This window comes from Amblyomma maculatum, chromosome 1 (genome assembly GCF_055883805.1).
Source record: "Amblyomma maculatum isolate TAMU_Amacu chromosome 1, ASM5588380v1, whole genome shotgun sequence".
In the NCBI taxonomy this organism is placed as follows: Eukaryota; Metazoa; Arthropoda; class Arachnida; order Ixodida; family Ixodidae; genus Amblyomma; species Amblyomma maculatum.
This window is the reverse complement of record NC_139344.1, coordinates 292,962,922-292,983,005: the sequence shown is the minus strand read 5'-3', so window position 1 is coordinate 292,983,005 and position 20,084 is coordinate 292,962,922. Positions and strand designations below refer to the sequence as shown.

Here is a 20,084-nt window from a genome sequence, read left to right as displayed (position 1 = left end):
AAAACCAAACAACCCTGCAGAAGAACCGTCCCCACTCCATTTTTAGGGATGGAAAATACTGCACGTGAACCTGAACTGCGAGGCTAACGCGCAGCGTATAATCGCCTCTAGCCAAGGATGCTACGGTCTGCAACTTGCGCTAGTTACAGGTAACCAATCAGAGCAACCGCGCTCTGAAATAAGTAACGTGAAAACCTCGTGTAGCAGGGACATAGCAGAAACGGCAGTACAATCGGGCGATGACATGACAGTCATAGAAGAAAACAGTGTGCCCATTGCACCTAACTCGGAAAGTCTCTTGACTAAGGCGCCCACCGTTTCCGAAGGAACTAGATCAAAGTTGCTGGAATTGAATTTGACGGCTAACCCGAACAGGGAGCATTCTGGGCGGCGAAAATTGGACACTTTCCTGTTGTTTTCTGCCAGATACAGGAAACCATCCTGCATCAACCGATGGCCTCCACTACAAAGTAGTCTCGGATGTACGAAGACCGGGGGCAGAAAGGCCTAGCTTTTTCCTAGAGCCGTGTAAACAGTGCAACAAGAAATGTCTTGATGGCGAGAACCATTCTGGACTCGCATCAACCTCAGGCTTTGCTTGGGAGCGTGTGCTTTTCCCAAGCCGTGAAGTAAATCACAGCGGAAGTGCAGGCGATAAATAAAGTGTAGCATCTGCAAGCTGCAATGAGTACAAGAGCATTGAGACAGCCTCCGTAGTTGCCACGCAGCAAGAAAGGTTAATCACGCTGTTTTTCTGGTGGCGGTCACTCTGGCGTTGAGGATTCCTGAAACGGGAGCAGGACTGGACCACTGACCACCCCGGTGCTCAGGGCCGTGCTCGCGTGTGTTATCCGACTTTGTGTGCATGCAGTGCATGAAGCAGCGCCTGACCTGCAGCGGTCCACACAAAAGGACACAGCGAAGTGAACCTTTTTACACCTGATGTAATTTAGCGATGTACCTTTGTCGCAGTCATGTTTTGTTTTTAAGAGTTCAGCATGGCATACTGCTTACGCGCTTTTTAATTTTTTTCATATAGCCACGTGCCATCTTTCGCTTTTCGTTGTTTTACGTGCTCGGTAACCTTTATCACTTCATTTTAAGGCTCGTAATGAGGTCACGAAGCCCTCAAAGGACTTTTGGTGGGGGCTGTAGTGTTATCGGCGCCTTGGCAATGGGAGATTCTCCCCCGCCGGGCGGGCCCTGATGCGCGCACTCGAAGCCCATATACAACAGCCGTGTTTCTCCGGAGACAGGGCACCGGGATGGTAGGAATGCATCGCTCTCGGGCTTCGCATGTGTCAGCAAAGAGCGGAACTTCAGAACCCACCAGACTAAACATTGCTAACGACGTGCAATGCCCCCGCGAGGAGAGGCGATGATATCGGCTGTCTGCCGCGTGAAAGTAAAACGTACACGAGTGACACGGGTCGTAAAAAAGAGAGAGGGCGCGCTGCGCGTCGGGGGGCCACGCTCCGGCGGGGAGGGAATTCAAGTTTTAACGGAGCCGCAACTGTGAGTAGTCGCGTGGTTTGAGGCTCTCGCGGCCGCCCAAGGGCTCCGCGTATTTACGGGCAGGCGTGCGCGTCTGGCCCGATTTTTAACGGCTTGCGAGCCGTGAGTGTACCGTGCGCGGTACCACTAGTACGTTGCTGCGTACGGCGAAACAGTGCTTTGTGTGTGTGTTGTATTGTGTCGAAGGCAACCAAATACACGCCTGTTGTGCTATCTTGAACTGCACCGTCTGCTGAGTACCTTCTTGGAAGCCGCTCTCATCCACGAGCGAACACCCAAACACAGAAGAAAACATTACTGGCTTGTTGTCCCGTCAAGCTAGCGTCAAGGAGAGATCGGAGAACGAACGTCTCCCGTTGGTGACCAGTGGCTGGGCTTCTTCGTCGTTACGGGCGCGGAACACTGCAATGGAGATTTTTCGGTGCGCCTAGCCAGCTGAGCTACGTGTGAGCAGATCATCTTCCGGTGCACTGTTTGGCGGCGGGGGCGCTGTTGTGCCAGGCCGGCCGAGCTTCACAGCGTCACCGGGTTGTGTGCCGCCGCCGTGCCGCGGGATGGACGTTGCTCTACTCCCCTGTGTTTACGGTTTCGAGAGGAACGCAACCTGGGCAAGCGGGAGAGAAAGAACCAGCATTCCGCTCCAGTATTCGCTGGCCGGGATGCGCGGCCGACCATCGGACTCTTGTCATCGGCTTCGAAATGGGTCCCGGGACCTGTGGCCCCGTTCCTGCGACCTTGGGAAATGCAGCTGCATCTCGATTGCCTGCTGCCTGACAGTGGCTTGTGACTGTGTGCGCGGGGCCGGACGAGAGGAAGACGCGAGAGCGTTTCCGGACACGAATGTGTGGTGAAGCGAGAGAGAGATTGCTCGAGAGGTGTATCGCGTTACGATAAGACGTGGGCCAGCCTAATCTGCATCACTCGTGCCACTCGGCACAAGGCGCGCCTCCTATCATTGCCCTTGCCAATCGGGCTGGCCGGGGCCTATATAACAGAGCACGGAATAAAGGCTGGTCATTCGCCTTCCTGATGTTTGCCTGTCACTTCCCTGTTCACGGAACCCTACATTGTGTCAGAAGTGGTCCCCCTTCCTCGACAGCGTCCCGAACAGACAGAAGACTTCGACGCCAGGCTGCAAGAATGGAGCTTTTGAAACCCCCAGACCCACTTCGCATCACAGGTGAAGTTTCCAAGAATTGGCAGCTCTTTAGACAGAAGCTGGAACTATACTTTACCGTAGTGAAGCCACATGACAGTCCGTTGAGCGATTCAGCAAAGACTGCGATGCTGTTGACTTTAGCCGGTGACGACGCTATCGAGGTCTTTAATAATTTTTCATTCAACGATGTCGAAAGCAAAGAGGACTATAAGACCGTCGTAAAGAAATTTGACAACTACTGGGGCGCACAAAGGAATGAGGTGTACGAACGATACTGGTTCCCGACAAGATTCCAGGATGCAGGAGAAACCTTCGAGCAGTTTTCACGGGACGTGAAAAAACAGGCACGACACTGCAATTTTGAAGGGTTAACTGATTCCATGATCCGCGACCAGATAGTAATTGGAATCAATAATGAGACCCTGAGGGCAAAACTTCTTCAGGACAATCAGCTGACGTTGCCCAAAGCGCAACAAATCTGCAAAGCATTCAAAGCAGCAGCTCTTCAGAACGAATCATGGGGACGGAAAGAAAAACAGGTCGATCCTGTGAAGGAGACTCAAAGAGGAACAAGGTTGCAAAACAAAGTAAGGTGCTCGAAGTGTGGCAGAGAAGAGAAGCCACTCAACTGTCCTGCTTATGGGAAGACATGTAGAAAATGCCAGAGAAAGAATCACTTCGCCGTACGCTGCCGAAACCCAGCACAAGTAAGTGAATTGAGAGATAACAATGATGAAGACTTCGACATCTTAGGCGTCTGCGTGGATAGCGTGGCAAGTCGACGGGACTGGATGGTTAAGGCAAACGTTGGTAATGCCGGCGTTTTGTTGAAAGTTGACACGGGATCGCAAGCGAACCTATTGCCTTACTCTGTCTACAAGAACATCAAGCCTACGCCACCGCTCAAGCACAGCAGTTCCACCCTGCGATCCTACAGTGGATGCACAATCAAGCACTTGGGCGTTATCAACCAACGCGTGGCTATTCGCGAACAAAATTGCAGCTTGAAATTTTTCGTGGTCAAGAAAAGATGTCAGGCGCTTCTTGGTCTTCAGGCAGCGGAGCGGCTCGGGTTGATTTCCCGAAAAGTAGATTCGGTGATAAAGAACAGCTCCGAAAAACTGCTTGAAGAGTACAGCGACATTTTTCAAGTCACCGGGTACGTCCAACGCCAATACCAGATGGTGCTCTGTGAAGGTTCCGTCCCTTACGTCCAAGCCGCTCGGCGTGTACCCTTGGCACTGCGGGAGCCCCTGCGCCCAGAGCTGCAACGAATGGAAGATTCTGGCATCATAACAAAGGTCAATGAGCCAACGGACTGCATCAGCCCTTTAGTCATTGTTGAAAAGAAAGACGGAAAGCTAAGGCTGTGCATGGATCCGAGAAAGTTAATGCGTGCATAAAGAGAGAGCATTACGAAATGCCCGGAGGGAAGACATAGAAGCAGAGTTGGCCGGTGCGAAAGTTTTCAGCCGTCTAGACGCAAAAGCTGGTTTCATATACCTCTTGACCATAAGACTTCGCTCATTTGTACTTTCGCAACACCATTTGGGAGGTACCGTTTCTTAAGGCTACCATTTGGCATCTCTTCCGCGTCTGAAGTCTTTCAGTTGATATTGAGCGAAATCTTCGAGTCTCTGCCGGGTGTGCACGTTTACGTGGATGACATTTTGGTATGGGGAACATCAAGGGAGGAGCACGATCAACGCTTAAAATCTGTATTTGAATCATCGAGGCGGGCCGGCCTCGCACTAAATGCAGAGAAGTGCAAGGTTGGAGTCGAGGAAATCGAATTTTTAGGCGACATAATTTCGAAAAAAGGTATAACGCCTAACCAAGCACCCGTCAAATCCATAACTGAAATACCTGTTTCATCAGATAAGAAGGGAGTGCAACGTCTACTCGGCGTGAAAAATTATTATTCGAAATATATTCCTTCTCTGGCACTAAAGACGCCGCAGTTGCGCAGTTTGATTAAGCATGACGCCGTTTTTGAATGGACTCCCAACCACGCGCAAGCATGGCAAGAAATCTGCAAATGCCTGAGCCACTGCTTGCAATCTTCAACCCTAGCAAAGAAACAAAAGTGGCGTCAGACGCGTCACCGAATGGTTTGGGTTCGGCCCTACTGCAGTTTCATGACGATAACTGGCGGCCTGTGGCGTACGCGTCACGAACGCTCACTTCAGTTGAGCAACGTTACTCGCAAATCGAAAAAGAATCCTTGGCAGTGGCGTTCGGCTATCGGAAATTTCACTACTTCATCTATGGCCGACATATTTTAGAGACCGACTACCGACCGCTGCTTGCAATCGCTGAAAAAGCAATTGGGGACATGCCACCAAGGTTTCAAAGGTTCTTTCTGCGATTGCTGAAGTACGATTTCACGATGCAATATGTTCCAGGAAAACGGCTCCTTCTGCCCGACATGCTGTCACGAGCTGCAGCAGCCACTACAGAAGATGACGTAGCAGGTGAAGGTGACATCGAAATCCATGCTGTGAGTACGGTGAATGCTTTCGTGAGCGATTCCACGCTAAAGCGGCTTGTGGACGCCACTAATAATGACCCGTACTTTTGTGCAGTAAAAGAAAGTATTTATGCTGGAACACGCATACAAGGAGAGCTGAAACCTTTCGCCAGCGAACTTTCTCTAGTGAAAGGTATCGTACTAAAAGGCAGCAAAGTGATAGTGCCAGCGACCATGCGGAGAGAGATGCTGGAATGCATTCATGAAGGCTACATGGGCATCAATAAATGTAAAGCGAGGGCACGAAGATTTGTGTTCTGGCCTGGCTTGAGTGCACAAATCACTGCTATGACTCAAAAATGCGTGATGTGCAGACGTCACGCGTACAGCCAACCTGCGGAACCACTGCTTATGAGGCCGGTACCAGACTATCCGTGGTATAGGGTTGGCGTCGACATATTCCAGTACGGGGGAAAATCTTATCTGTCTGTGTACGATGCTCTCTCAAATTTTCCAGAAGTCGAGGAGCTCAACGACACGTCGTCGGCGTCAGTCATAACAAAACTGGGGGCCATATTTGCAAGATATGGAATCCCGGTGGAAGTGTGCACCGAAAATGGGCCCCAGTTCACCAGTCGAGATTTCCGCCTTTTCGCAAGCAAGTACAAATTCCGCCATGCGACATCTAGTCCGCACTTTCCCCGTTCCAACGGCTTAGCGGAGAAGGGAGTACAGATAATCAAACGGATTTTGAAGAAAACAAAGGAAGCGGGTGATAATTTTTCTCTTGGCCTCCTTAGTTGCAGGTCGACTCCTCTAGATGATGGATGGTCTCCGGGAGAGCTGTTACAAGGAAGACGGCTGAGGTCAACTTTGCCAGACTTCAAAGACCAAACCAAGACGGTAGTACAAAAGCATGTTCAGACGGATCATTCACGAGGCCCACTTCTACCCCTGGAAAAGGGCCAAACTGTCAGATTAAAAAAATATATATGGTCGCACAAAGCGAAAGTTATCGCCACAACGCACCCAAGGTCGTACAAGATCTTAACCGAAAGAAACAATGGTCCTTAGGCGGAACCTGCAACATCTGCTTCCCACAAGCGAGCCTTTCAATCCGGAGGCGCTTGACTAAGATCTCGTGGAAGAAGCTGATCACCAGACCGCACCGCCTGCAACAGTTCCTGAAACTTCGAGCACCATTCTTTCGGCTACAACACAAGCGCACACTCCTCCCCCGAGACGATCCAGTAGGCAGAGACGACCTCCCCAGCGCCTGCAGTACGACAGTAACTTAATCAAGTCACCTGAAGTAATGAGTTTTTTGTTTAGTTTTTTTGTAGAGAAAAAAAAAATGTATCGCGTTACGATAAGACGTGGGCCAGCCTAAGCTGCGTCACTCGTGCCGCTCGGCACAAGGCGCGCCTCTTATCATTGCCCTCGCCAATCGGGCTGGCCGGGGCCTATATAACAGAGCACGGAATAAAGGCTGGTCATTCGCCTTCCTGATGTCTGCCTGTCACTTCACCATTCACGGAACCTTACAAGAGGCTCTCAACGGGGGCAGGCTGCCGTCCTGCTTTCCGAGTTCTTCGTTCTTGTTGTAGATAGCTGTATAAAGCTCTTTTCATTTTTCTTCCGAACTCCGTCTCCTATCGTCCGCGTCATTGCTGTTCCTACTCCGACATCACGCTACCAAAACCTCTTTCCATTTGTTCTTCCCAACTCAGTCTCCTATCGTCCATGTCATTGCTGTTTCCACTCCGACACCAAGCTGCCTGTGAATCACGATAACAATTATTTGCGTTCTGCTGACCAATATAGCGGATGGCCTCGTGCGTCCTGATAGCTTTCGAATGAAATGCATCTCGACGCACGCTACTAATGTTGGCCAGGAAGTGGTGATTATGCCTAGTTATCTGTCGCAAATGCACCCGCAGTGGCTCCTGTTGGGCATAAATGTGGGCGGGGCAGACGCGGGCCTCGTAAAATGCACCCCACGTTGAAGTCTTGCAGGGTACACTCAAGCACACCCTTATTGCACGTGTCTGAGCGCTTTCCAATGTTCGCAGTGCATTTAGTGCCAAAAGAACCGGCGCACTGTATCTTAGATATCCAACTACAAGCACCTGGTACAGGCGAAGCAAAGATGGCTAAGACGGACCCCAGGATCTGCCAGCTCTAAAGCTTAAATCGTGTGCAAAACTGTCTAGTATTCTTCGGGGCAAAGAGATGTGCTTCGACCATGACAGGTCGTGGTCTATAATGACACCCAAAAATATATGGCGTGTCACGTAAAGCCACCAATTGTCAAATGGTACCACATCATCAACTTGCGTGTAAAAGCAAAGATGACGCTTTTTGTAAGCGACAGATCAAGCCCCTGATGATGCAAGTATGCAGACACAATTGACACTGAACGCTGATATCTCGCTTGTACTTGGACAGGCGTGACACTTGATGCCCGTATGCAGACGTCGTCGGCGTACGCAGATGTGGAAACTGTGCTTGGTAGTTCTTGGAATAGGCCGACGAGCACGAGATTAAATAATATGAGACAGCCTCCCACAGAATGATCTGCCGTGTCACTTTCATCAGTCGCCAAGTAAATTGTCCGTTTCCTCAAGTAACTTGCTATCCACTAACGGAGACGTCCGCCAATCCCACATTCCTCAAGAGCGTCTAATATTGCATCATGGTAGACATTGTCGAATGCACCCTTGATGTCGAGGAAGAGAGCTGCGGTCAGCCTGCGGCGGTGTTTCTCTTGTTCAACTGTCGATATCAAATCAATTACACTGCCAATAGTAGAGCGGCCTTTGCGAAATCCTGTCACTGCGTCTCAATATAGGTTGCATCTTTCTAGAAACCATTCAAGACGTGCCAGTATCATGCGTATTATTTTTCCGATGCAACTTGCCAGAGTTAACGGTTTATAGGAGGTCATTTGTTGTGGCGATTTATCTGGTGTGAGGAAAGCCATCATGCGGCTTCTTTTTTATTGTAGTGGAGCACTGGCTGTGAACCAATCACGGTTAACCAAATTAAGAGCGTTTCTTCTTCTTTCGGCCTCATATGACGAAGCGCATTGTAGATAATTCCATCCGACCCTGGGAAAAAGAACGTTTACAGGCGGAGAGCGCTGGTTTGAGTTCATGGAGCGTGAATGGAACGTCCAGGTGATAATCAAAAGTAGGAGGGGCACACCGATGCTTCGGGACTACAGATGCTCTTCCAGCAATGCTCGAGCAGAAATCCTCGGCAACTTTAAGACCTTTCCGTCGTTGGGAAAGTGCCAACGCGTCGAAAGGATACAGCTGCTGGGGAAAAGACGGCATTGCGCGGATAACATGCCATATTCTTGAGAGTGGTTTCCTGGTGTTCAGATTGCTGCAAATGACTGCCACCGTTGTTTAGCGAGTTTCTCCAAATAGCGCTGTACTTGCTTCTGTGCACGCCTAGAAGCCCGGAGGTCCAAGACGTCTTTGGTCCTGCGGTATTTTCTTTCTGCACGTAGCTGTGCATAAAGCACATCTACTGGTGTTCTGGATAATGGAGCAGAGATGCTGCGTGATGTCTCTCGCAGTGCCATAAACATGCACTGCTCCACATCCGCTGGTGTAGTGAGCGATTCACAACTTTCTTCTAAAATGTTATGGAAACTATTCCAGTTAGTGCAGCGTGTCTTGGCATGTGGCCACATGCTATGGTGCATCATTCCCGTTTTGCCCGGCCAGTGCTTTAGAGTGGTTCTTACAAATGTATATTATCTTCGAATTCGAATCAGAGTTTCTCAGCCGAAGCAGCAATGCACCTATAATGTGCACGACTTAGTCACACAGTTAGAGTGTTCGCTTGGAACTTAGCCGTCGAACTATTATCATTGTTGAAACACGAGGCCTGTCGCTTTCCTTTTTTTTTTTGAATTTCACGTGCTGAGCTATCATTGTGTAGTGACGATCGAGTTTTGAAACTTCATTCTAAACAATATATTAATGGTATTAAAGTAATTGCCGCTCCGTTGTTTCTTTAAAATTAACTATAGTTCTATCATCACTTCAAAGGAAGCCAATATTGGGGATACTCTATTAAGGTAGCACCGAATATTTCAACTTTAGCTTCAGCACGGCACAGCGTGCTTTACATTTTATAAAACTTTGTTTCGCTCCGCCTGTCCCTTCGACGGACATTGCCAGCTGCCCTGTTGTCCGCATTTTTTTTTCTTTTTTTGTTGTTAAATTGTATCTTGAGGCTTCCACGCCTTGCCCTTCCTAATTAAACCTTTTGTTTCAAAGGAGAGCTCGCCAAAGTACTACCGTAGCTTGTAGTGGTCGTTTCAGGATTTCTTGCCCTATATTTAGACACAGAATGCTATCGTTTTCAGAGGGCATTAACTGCAGTGTTCCTTTTTTGAGGGCCTAGTTTTTCCTTACTGCTTTTCCCGTCTTTTTTTTTCGTAGACCGTGCCTATTCATGGCCGTTCGGTAACTGTGTACTGCACTTCACACCACCTCAAAATATACAGTGCATTCCCCATCATGTCGCCGTTTCGTCCATATGAAGTACGTTTATTCTACTGTTCTCTTCCAGTAGTGTAATTGAAAAAAAAAACAACTTTGTACGCGTTAAGTATACTTTCCCTGTATCCGCTAATGTTACACCCAAAAAGTAACTATCAAACAAAGCAAGACGTATTTCCTCGAGAACACTCCGAAAGTTTCTTCTTCGTAGCAAGTTGCCTGTGTTGCTGAGGAAATCGCTAATGAACGCTCCTTCCACATTCAAAGTTCCTGCGAACAGTGAACTGCGGAGACGTGACTTTACGCCACCTGTCCTATGGAGCTCTCCGGCCAACTGCCACTTCCATTCACGGGCCAGAACGTAAATTTGCACGCCGGATCCGTGATCGGCAGGGCTCAATTAGTGCACTTCAAATGGAGATGTTCACGTGACAACAAAGGCGACGTGGAGAGAGAGAAACGTTTATTTCTAAAAGAAAAAGAAAACAACAAGAAGAAAAAAGGGGGAGGGGGGCACTTAGTGTTGTCTTCATTTCAAGACCCCAGTGGCCTGGGCTGCCGCTCTTGCCTGAGTTACCAGCCTACGCTGGGTCTCTAGATCCGAACCGGATATTGCGCACAAGCCGCCACGACCCGCAGAGGCCGACTTCACCAACCTTCTTTTTAGGAAGCCACCCACCTGGCGCAAGCAAATCAGCCTATATTAGTCGGGGACTTCACCTCGCCCCATCGGAACAGGGGGTACCAGTCAAACTCAGCAAGAGGACTGACAGTTGCGTGAGCAATAGAAGCCCTCGGCTTGGAATTCCTCACCGACCCTCTATATCCGACAAGGGAAGGCAACCCGTGACTCCTGCCCGGACCTCACCCTGATAAAAACGTTGCTGAGGCTACATGGACGAACCTAGAAGAAACCCTGGGAAGCGACCACAGCATACTAAGTACATCCATATCATCCACAAAAATCCGGAGGGATCTGGGCGCTGCCCACATCACCGATTAGCCCAAATTCCGCAACGCATACGTCCTATCAGGCCCAATCCAGTCCATACAGGACTGGAGCGAAGACATCAGACAAGCACACAAGAAAGCCATCGAAAAATAAAACGCACACTGGAAGCCCCAGAGGTAAATCGCCATCTTCTCAAGCTATGGCAGAAGCGCAGCCTCCTTGTGAGGCGATGGAAAAGACAGCGCCTAAATAAACTTCTCCGACTGCGGAATGCGCAGCTCTTGAGGAAGCCCAGACATACAGCACTAACCTAGCACAACAAAATTGGCAATAGCTCTGCGAGTCATTGAGAGGAACGCTGGAAACCTCCCATACTTCGGCAAACCTGCGGAACCTCCCTGACCCCTCTAAATCAAAATCCGCATCGACACGGACCCTGAAGCGTATTGCTCACCTTTTTCCGGGGGACGACGTCACGCTGCTTCAGGCTCTTAAGGACAAATACATCGGCACCAGCCCATCTCCACCTTGCTCTTTGACCTACCAGGGCGAAGAAAATTCGGCACTCGATGCTCCCATTTCCGAAGCCGAGGTGTATGCTGCAGTTCGATCATACACCCGCAACACGGCGGCGGGAATGTACAAGATCAGCACCGCCATGATCCGCAACTTCTGCAAGGCACAAATCAGCGAGCTCACCAAGTATCTGAACGACTCGCTGTGGGCGAAGAATGAAATTCCCTCTGATTGAAATTCCGAAACCGGGCAAGAAGCCGGCTGTCGAAACGATACTACCCATATCACCCACCTCGTGCCTGGGCAAGCTCTACGAGCGAGTCATTCAGACGCGACTTCAACACTACATAGAAGATAACGGCCTTTTCCATTCCTCCATGATCGGCTTCAGATTGGGACTGTCCACTCATGGCGCTTTTCTTCTCCTCAAGGAGGAGGTACTTTCCAGCATTCCGAGAGGAGGCGAACACCTCATTATGGCGCTAGATCTAAAAGGCGCGTTTGATAACGTGTCTCACGAGCCAATCCTCTCCGAACTCAATAACCTAAACTGCGGCGAACGTACCTTCCGATGCGTCAAGAATGTTTTATTCAATCGAACGGCAACGATAGGAATGAGTGATACGAGATCGGATCTTCAAGACATGCCAAATTAGGGCACGCCACAGGGATCGGTCATCTCCCCGCTTCTCTTCAACATCGCCATGATTAGAGTCGCAAGGGCTCTGCAACAGGTCCCGAACATCGGATACACCTTGTATGCGGATGACATTACGATCTGGACAACCACCGGCTCTCTAGGTCACAAGGAAGAAATACTTCAAACAGCAGCAACCTGCGTGGAAACAGTGGCTTTCGATGCGGGCTCCAATGCTCCCTCGATAAATCTGAAGTCATCCGCATACATAGATACCACTATACATCACCAGGCAATCTTGGCATCCTCCTGCATGGGGCCTCAATCCGGGAAGTGCCACTCATACGGATCCTGGGTTTCTGGCTCCAAAGCGATAGAAAAGTAGACCACGTGCTCCACCTTCTCAAGGCTACAACCCAGCAGATCTGTAAAATGATCCTCCGGGTGGCCAGAAACAGAAAAGGCATGCGGGAAGAAGACACGACCCGTCTAGTGCAGGCGCTGGTCATCAGTCGCCTCTCCTATGGGTCACCTTACCTCCACCAAGCTTCGAAGAGATCTCAACAAAGTACATGCAATGATACGTGCAGCTTGCAAGAACGCATTAGGCCCTCACCATACACCTCCAACGTCAAATTGGAAGCTCTTGGACTGCACAACAAATTTAAAGAGATTCAAGAGGCTGTCCTCCTGTCCCAGAGGGAACGCCTTCTGTCAACTGAGACAGGCCGGCTCATTCTCGAGCGCGTTGGCTATCCTTCGGGCCTACAAACTATCCAGTCAACGACACACATTCCTGTTCCGTACCGGGCAACCGGGCAAGAGTATATGTGGCCCCGCTTCGAAAGAACATGCCTCCATTCCACAACGAAGGCAGAAGACACGCCCGAGTGAATTATCTTAAGAGTGCAGTGGAACGCAGTCCGAAAACTGTCTATGTGGATGCCGCTCTATGCGAGCATACATCGAACGCATCCGCAGCCTTGGTGGTGGGCTCTTCTTACACAGAAGTTTCCAGCATGTCCATCCCGCACTGTACTATAACAGAAGCGGAAGTGGCGGCGATCGTGCTGGCCATTACCTACGGAGACGCGACCAATCGAGAGCTTTAAGTAATCACTGACTCACAAGCGGCGTGTCGGCTTCTTCTTGCAGGCAGAATACCTACAAAATTACCTCGCTTCACAACTAACCCATTGGCTACAAATTCACTGCTCAAACATCAGATCACTTGGGTTGCGGGGCACTCCGGATGGAAGGTAATGAGATCAAGGATAGGCTAGCTCGAGGTCACACAAGCTGAGCGGCCACCAATCGCGATCTCACAACTAGTATTCCTGTCCCCGCGGCTTACGGCGCGGGACTTAAGTACCTACGAGAACAACTTAGGATTTATCCCCCTCCACACAAGGGACTAAATGCACAGGAGACGCGGGAATGGAGACACCTCCAAACCAACACTTACCCCAACCTACATCAGTACAGCATAATTTTCCTTGAACACTACAAAGATTTATGCCCTTGGTGCAACGACCAGCCCACCGCCTACCACGTCACATGGGGGTGCACAGGCCCCAAACCTGCACACATAAACATGCACCATTCGGAGGCGCGTACGCGGTACCAAGATGAGATAAGGCTCTGCGACGATGTGGACCGGTACATATGGCGACCGTGTGCGGATACGACGATGAATATGTCGAGGCTTTCCCTAAGCTTTCCCACGGAGACATTGTAAACTACTTGACGCTCTCCTCAAGTTTCGTGACACTAGCGGAGATGAAAGAGTACGAATCGCTTGAATCCCGCATCTATTTCACAAGAGGCTAGGTGAAAATTATGTAGACGAAGCGCCTGTAAGGAGAAAAGGTGCTGCTACTGGGAGAGGTGAGCTTGATCCCTTGTTTTGGTCTCGTACGTCGTGTAAAATATTCTAAGGCATTTCCTGATTAGTCGGCGATGCATACAAAAGACGCGCGATATCGAATCGCCCTGCAGAGAAGTCAACTAAATAAATCTAAAATTAAAATAATCTCGCTAGCGGTGTTATGTGCCATGCCTCAAGTTTCATAATATTAAAACAATATAGCCATTTTCGTAAGTGTTTTATGGCTAAAAGGATGCACAGTGTATCTTTGCTGTGATTTATATATATTTTTTGCATATTTGTGCATGGTATGCACAGTACAGGATGTGTACTTTTATCTCTCCATTTTTTCCTCATTTGTTTTGCAGGTGAACCACTCACAAATGCTCGGTGAGCAACCACTGAAAGTGTGGATTCTGTGTAAAGACAATGCTGCCGTGCTGACTGCACATTGTGCCTGCATAGCCGGTGTGGTAGAAGCTTGCTCACATGTCCGTGCCTGTTTGTTTACTGTCGATACGGATGTTGGGATGAGAAACGCTGTTACTTGCACCCAGAGAGACAAAATTTGGCTGCCTGCTTACGTTGAAAAATCCAGTTTGAAAGATTGAAGGATATCAATTTTTCATCTGCCAGAGGGAAAAAAGCGATGGCTTGAAGAACAGATTGAGAGGAGCACTACAAGCAAAGTGACCAAACAGAGAGTGAATGTGTCAACAGCCTCGCCAACCGAGATGGAACGCTTGTGCAGTGTATTTAAAAGAAGTGGTGTTGTACCGGCAATTTTGTCTCTGCTTCCTGGCCATTCTGCTGCTCTCAAAAAACCAGTGCCCACACGGCCAGCGCACCTTCGAACTTTCTACATGGAGGATTCGTTATCAGAAGGACTTGACATGCTCGTTAACAAGGCTAAAGAATTTATAAACACATTTCATATCACTCATGGAACAGTTAAACTCATTGAGTCGAAAACAAAAGTACAGAGTAATTCACCAGACTGGTACCTTTACCGAGCCGATAGAGGGACTGCATCGCAAATGAAAAATGTGTGCCGAAAAGCTCTAGAGAATGCTAGCCTTTTCTTGCTCAAATCAATATGTTATCTGGAAAAAAAATCATTTGAGGTTACTGCCACTGAATGGGGTTCAGAGCATTAACGGGATGCACTTAAGACCAATGAAGAGCAGTACAACAAGAAGCACGAACATTGCATGTGTTCTAGGACTCGTATTCATCTCAGTGCTGCTTACCCACTTGCTGGAACAACGCCAGATGCATTAATCTCATGTTCATGCTGTGGTGTAGCCGAAGTTAAATGCCCCAATTTGCTTCGGAATGCAACCTCATTCGCTGAAGCGAAGTCTTGTTATATGACCATCAACGGTACTTTGCAGCTGCTGCACGAGTACCATTATCAAGTGCGAGCCCAGATACTATAAGCAAGGTTGATTTATTGTGTTTGGCTCCAAACCTTTTCTGTGAGCAAAGGATTATCAGAGATGAAGAATTTTGTAGAGGGATGTTTTCAAGAGCAAATGATTTTGGCATCAAAGTTATCCTTCCCGAGCTTATCACCAAGTTTTACGCACGGCAGCAAAGAGCACCAGAAAATGCATTGCCATCAGCATCGGGTTACTGTTTCTGCCAAGGACCTGAGACAGGGAAGATGATTGCATGCGACAAGCCATCATGCAAATTTGAATGGTTTCATTTTCATTTCGTGTGGTTTCGTGGTTTGATTTCGTGTGTAGGAATTACCCGCGCACCAATGTCAAAGAACTGGCACTGTCCACAATGCAAGCAAGAGAAACAGAACTAGCTTTCTTGGCATCAATGTTTTATTCTGCTGAACTGTTCATTTTGCATGTAAATAAAGAAATACAACCAACACATTTTCTTTACAGAACCATTTTTCAATCTGATGAACAAACAGTAAGGCAGTTGCTTGGTTATAGCACTACATAATATAGACAGATTTTTTATTCATCCAGGTTAACACTATGAAACCTAAGTCGTATATGAAACCCTTTCATTGTGGACTTCCTTCAGCTCTACTGAAATTGACGGACACAAGTTTGACAAAACACAGCATACAATTCGGTCTAGTAGTGGCGCATCGTCACCCTCTGGACATAATCCATGGAAAGTGTGCTTTAAGAATGGTAACCCTGTTTCTTGTGAGTCTAATCACACGTTGAACATGAATTCGCACGTTGGCCAGCTTTCTGGTGCTCAGTACTTCTTCAGCCGACAGCTACTCCTTTCCTTTCGCGTACGCAGGTACATGAAACTGCGCACAAAAAAAGCCGACACTCTCCGAGATGTTGAACTTGAATAGTAGCTTGGGCATGTTGGTTATGCATCTTGAAGTAACAGCGCCGACCGTGGACGGGAACACAAGATTAGAAGACGACACAATGAGCGCTGACTTTCAACTACGTTTATTTGGGAAAACCCACAACTTCTTATACCCTTACGCCACACATTACGCACAAGTGACTTGCACATCTTAGCTTAGTTATAATAATAAAAAAATATAAATACACGTGCCGCATAACTTTTTCTTCCACACAGCGTGGTACACTCTCTGAACACTCACGGAAAATATTGCACATTTAGCAGCTCGATTTCTTTTTGTGTTAGCAGTAGGGACGGTTTGCTTACACATCGTTTCCGCAGTCTGGCTATCTCAGCTGCTTCAATTATCTCACGAACCAGCTGCTCATCATGATTTGCTAGCACTTTACAATGTGTGAATTGCACGGAGCAATTTTTCGACGCGCATTCTCTTACATGATCCCCAAATGCCTGCTTTTTGTTCGACATTCTTTTTGTGTTCTTTCAGCCTGTCATTAGTGCACCTTCCAGTCTGTCCTATGTATTCCTTCCCGCACTTCAAGGGTATGGAATAAACAACGTCTTCCGTGCACTCCACAAATCGACTCTGGTGGTTTGTTGAGCACCCCCTCTGCTTTTGCGATCCATCAGCGTTTACACGTCGGCAGAAGCTTTTAAATTTTTCAGGAGCAGTAAGCACAACATTAACGCCTGCTCTACGACCGATTTTTTTTAAGCGATGGGAAATGTTGTGCACATATGGTATGGCCATAGTCCTGCGCTTGTTTGTTGTCTCCCTGTCCTCGTGACCTAGTTGGGCATCGACAGCTCGAGTCTTAACTTCTTATTCAAACGTTCCCCAACAGAAACAAGCAAATGTGATGGGTACCCAGCTCCTGTAAGGCGGTTAACCTGGCGATGAAAACTGGCCTCCAAGGTGTGAGTACATGACTTCTTTAGAGCATTTGACAAACAAAGGTTTGCAATGGTTGACCGCCTTACAGGAGCTGGGTACGTATCACATTTGCTTGTTTCTGTTGCAGAACGTTTGAATAAGAAGTTGACTCGAGCGTGTCGGTGGCCAGCTAGGTCACGAGGACAGGGAGACAACAAACAAGCGCAGGATTGTGGCCATACCACATGTGCACATTTCTAATCGCTTAAAAAAGTTCGGTCGTAGAGCAGGTGTTAATGTTGTGCTTACTGCTCCTGAAAAATTGAAAAGCCTCTGCCGACGTGTAAACGCTCATGGATCGCCAAAGCAGAGGGGGTGCGCAACAAACCACCAGAGTCGATTTGTGGAGTGCGCGGAAAGCATTGTTTATTCCATACCCTTGAAGGGCGGGAAGGAATACGGCTGACAGACTAGAAGGTGCACTAATGACAGGCTGAAAGAACACAAACACAACGTCGAACAAAAAAGCAGGCATTTGGGGATCCATGTAAGAGACTGCGCGTCGAAAACTTGCTCCGTGCAATTCACATAATGTAAAGTGCTAGCAAAACATAATGAGCAGCTGGTTCGTGAGATAGTTGAAGCCGCTGAGATAGCCAGACTGCGGGAACGATGTATAAGCAAACCGTCCCTACTGCTAACACAAAAAGAAATCGAGCTGCTACATGTGCAACCTTCCGTGAGTGTTCAGAGAGTGTACCACGCTGCGTGCAAGAAAAGGTTATGCGGTACGTGTATTCATTTATTTTTTTTAATATAAGTATGCTGAGATGTGCAAGTCACTTGTACGTGATGTGTGGTGTAAGGGTATAAGAAGTTGTGGGTTTTCCAAATAAACATTGTTGAAAGTCAGCGCTCGTTGTGTCGTCTTCTAATCTTGTGCTCCCGTCCACGTTCCGCGCTCTTACCTCAAGAGACGTTGAAGCCTCGGTCTGCAAGCACGATATCATCAGGACGCAGGTTATCAAGAACACCACTATGTTCAGTGATATGGTTGTCACTGCACTGCCGCCCCAACCCTCCGATATAAAAGTGACGACATTTTGAGGTATGAAGGAGCGCTGAAGAAGGGGAAAGGAGGTACGCCTCAGTTCGCAGGTCGAGCCAACATTTCGACAAGTGGACTGATCTTCATCTGGGCCTTGAGGAGCAATTCCTACCAAAAAACTTAGCAGTATTTCTGTGTTTGTGCTCAGACCATGTATCGTTTTTTGCTGCATAGGATGACGGCTGTTCTATTTTTATTTCAAAGCAGTCAATTATGCCTGCCACATTAGTTCCAAATGAATCAAAAGGCCTGTGGCATTGTCTCCTGAAATGAAATTATTTCTGCCCAAGAAATGAACGACTTTAGGCGGCAGTTAGCAACAGATATCCACTTATCGAAAATGCGGCACACAGTGGCCTCTGAAACTCCAAACCTGAAGCCAAGGTCAGTGTTCTGCAAATTGAGTTTAAGCTTCGTAAAAAAAAAAAAAAAAGCTAATAAACTCCTGGAACTTAAGCTGTTTTTTGGACCGTTTTGAACATGACACTCTATGGTTTCAAAGATACCATAGAGAATGTCAGTTTGACATACCAGTGTAGCACACAACTTTATCTTTATTCTTGCTGAACGCTGCTTCAGTTCACTGTAGCAGGTCAACCTGAGTGCGCAGTGTATACAGGGTGTCATTAAGTGTAGGGCACTGTTGCTTCAGGGCTGCAAAATGTCTCCCATGGTCAAATCTTCCTGTACGGCCACTCCTGAAATGAACAATGCAAACTTGAGGGTTGAAAACAGCGGTGATCAGCAGCATGCAGACATTTCTAAATGGCAATGTGAACAAACAAATATCGAGTGAGCGAGATCAACATTTTAGACCTAAAGGGGAAATAAAAATGCTGGCCTGATTCATTTCAGTAGCGCTGACTTCAGATTCAGCTCGCGGTAGTGCCTGGTTGTTTTCAGCATACGTGCTGCTGTCGTCGTCACCGCCGTCGCAGCGGTTCTCGGATGGTGCGGTGGCGACTCCGGATGCTCCTACAGGTGCTGTGGCCTCTTCGTCAAGCTCAGGTGTTGTCAGTTTTAATCGGCGCATTGAAGCCCGTTCGTAGCGAGCAGTGCCTCCGTGCTTTGTGTTGCATCCGAGTAAAAGAGTTGGGGCCCAGTCCCGGTTCGTTTCGTCCTAGAGCTTGGAAGGTCTCCCTGCAAAAAGCAGGCAAATGGTGTCATAATGCAATGTAAAGTGCGCCTCAGCACTTTCCTGTCCGCGCCTATTCCTATCGATAGCCGGCTATCGATGGTTTCACGATTCCAATTTTTCACACTTTCGAAGCGCTCCTTGATAAGTGGCGGCATCCAGTGGGTAATAGAACAACCTTTTTTTTCAATTTCACTTTCGGTTTTATTTTTTCGCCACGTCGCGCCCGTTCTTATAGTTTCGGAGTACCGTAACTGGCGCTCCTTTCTTGCAAAATGGCGTTGACATCACGCGCTGCTGCTGCTCGGAAGTGGCCCGTTTCCCCGAATACTGACGCATCTGAGTGGCTCATCTGTGGATGCTAACAGCAACAGTGATGACTCGGAAGACGAATTCAGCTCTCAGACTTCAGCACCGACAGCGAAACTGCTTCAAACCGACAAGCAACGTCAACGCCATGCCCCAGTAAGTTTCGTTTTCTTTTTCGAAAAAATCCGCTTTTGCTGCGCGCTGATTGGTAGAAATCGGAGTGTTCTGAAGGTCACAACTGTTATCTGCAGGGTGTCAACGTCATTCGGACGGGACTACTTGCCGCCGGCAGCGCAGAAAGTCCTGTGTTCTCCTAGGAGGCAGCCAGGGGTCGACTTCGGCATTGCGCGCCGCAGCACAGCAAGGCGCTACTCCAGAGCCATCTATTTCTTTCTGCTATTCTTCATCACGGAGGTCATCAAGGAGATATACGGGAACACGAACAAATATGCGTGGATGCATTTTTTGGAAAAACCATCCTACGGCGAAAAAGACGGATCTTTGCGAGATGTCACTCCAAAAGAGATGAAAAAAAAATTGGCTGAGCAACTGCTTGGATTTGGTGAGCCATAACCTGGAGACCCCGATGTTCGCCCTCTGTTTCCGCCTCCTGATCAACCTCAGGGGCTGCAGCCCAAGCCCCCCAAAAATGGAGAAGTACAAG

General features: G+C 48.3%; 1 protein-coding gene across 1 annotated transcript in view; it reads left to right on the top strand.

Moving 5' to 3' along the window:
- Positions 1 to 2,706: 2,706 nt before the first annotated feature.
- LOC146206805 (uncharacterized) overlaps positions 2,707 to 20,084 on the top strand; it is a 31,487-nt gene continuing 14,109 nt past the window's right edge. Inside the window, exons 1-3 of the mRNA XM_084575669.1 lie at positions 2,707 to 3,994; positions 4,364 to 4,765; positions 5,662 to 5,802. Of these exons, the coding sequence (XP_084431795.1) occupies positions 2,800 to 3,994; positions 4,364 to 4,765; positions 5,662 to 5,802 (1,738 nt within the window). The 5' untranslated portion in view covers positions 2,707 to 2,799. The remainder of the gene's footprint in view (positions 3,995 to 4,363; positions 4,766 to 5,661; positions 5,803 to 20,084) is intronic.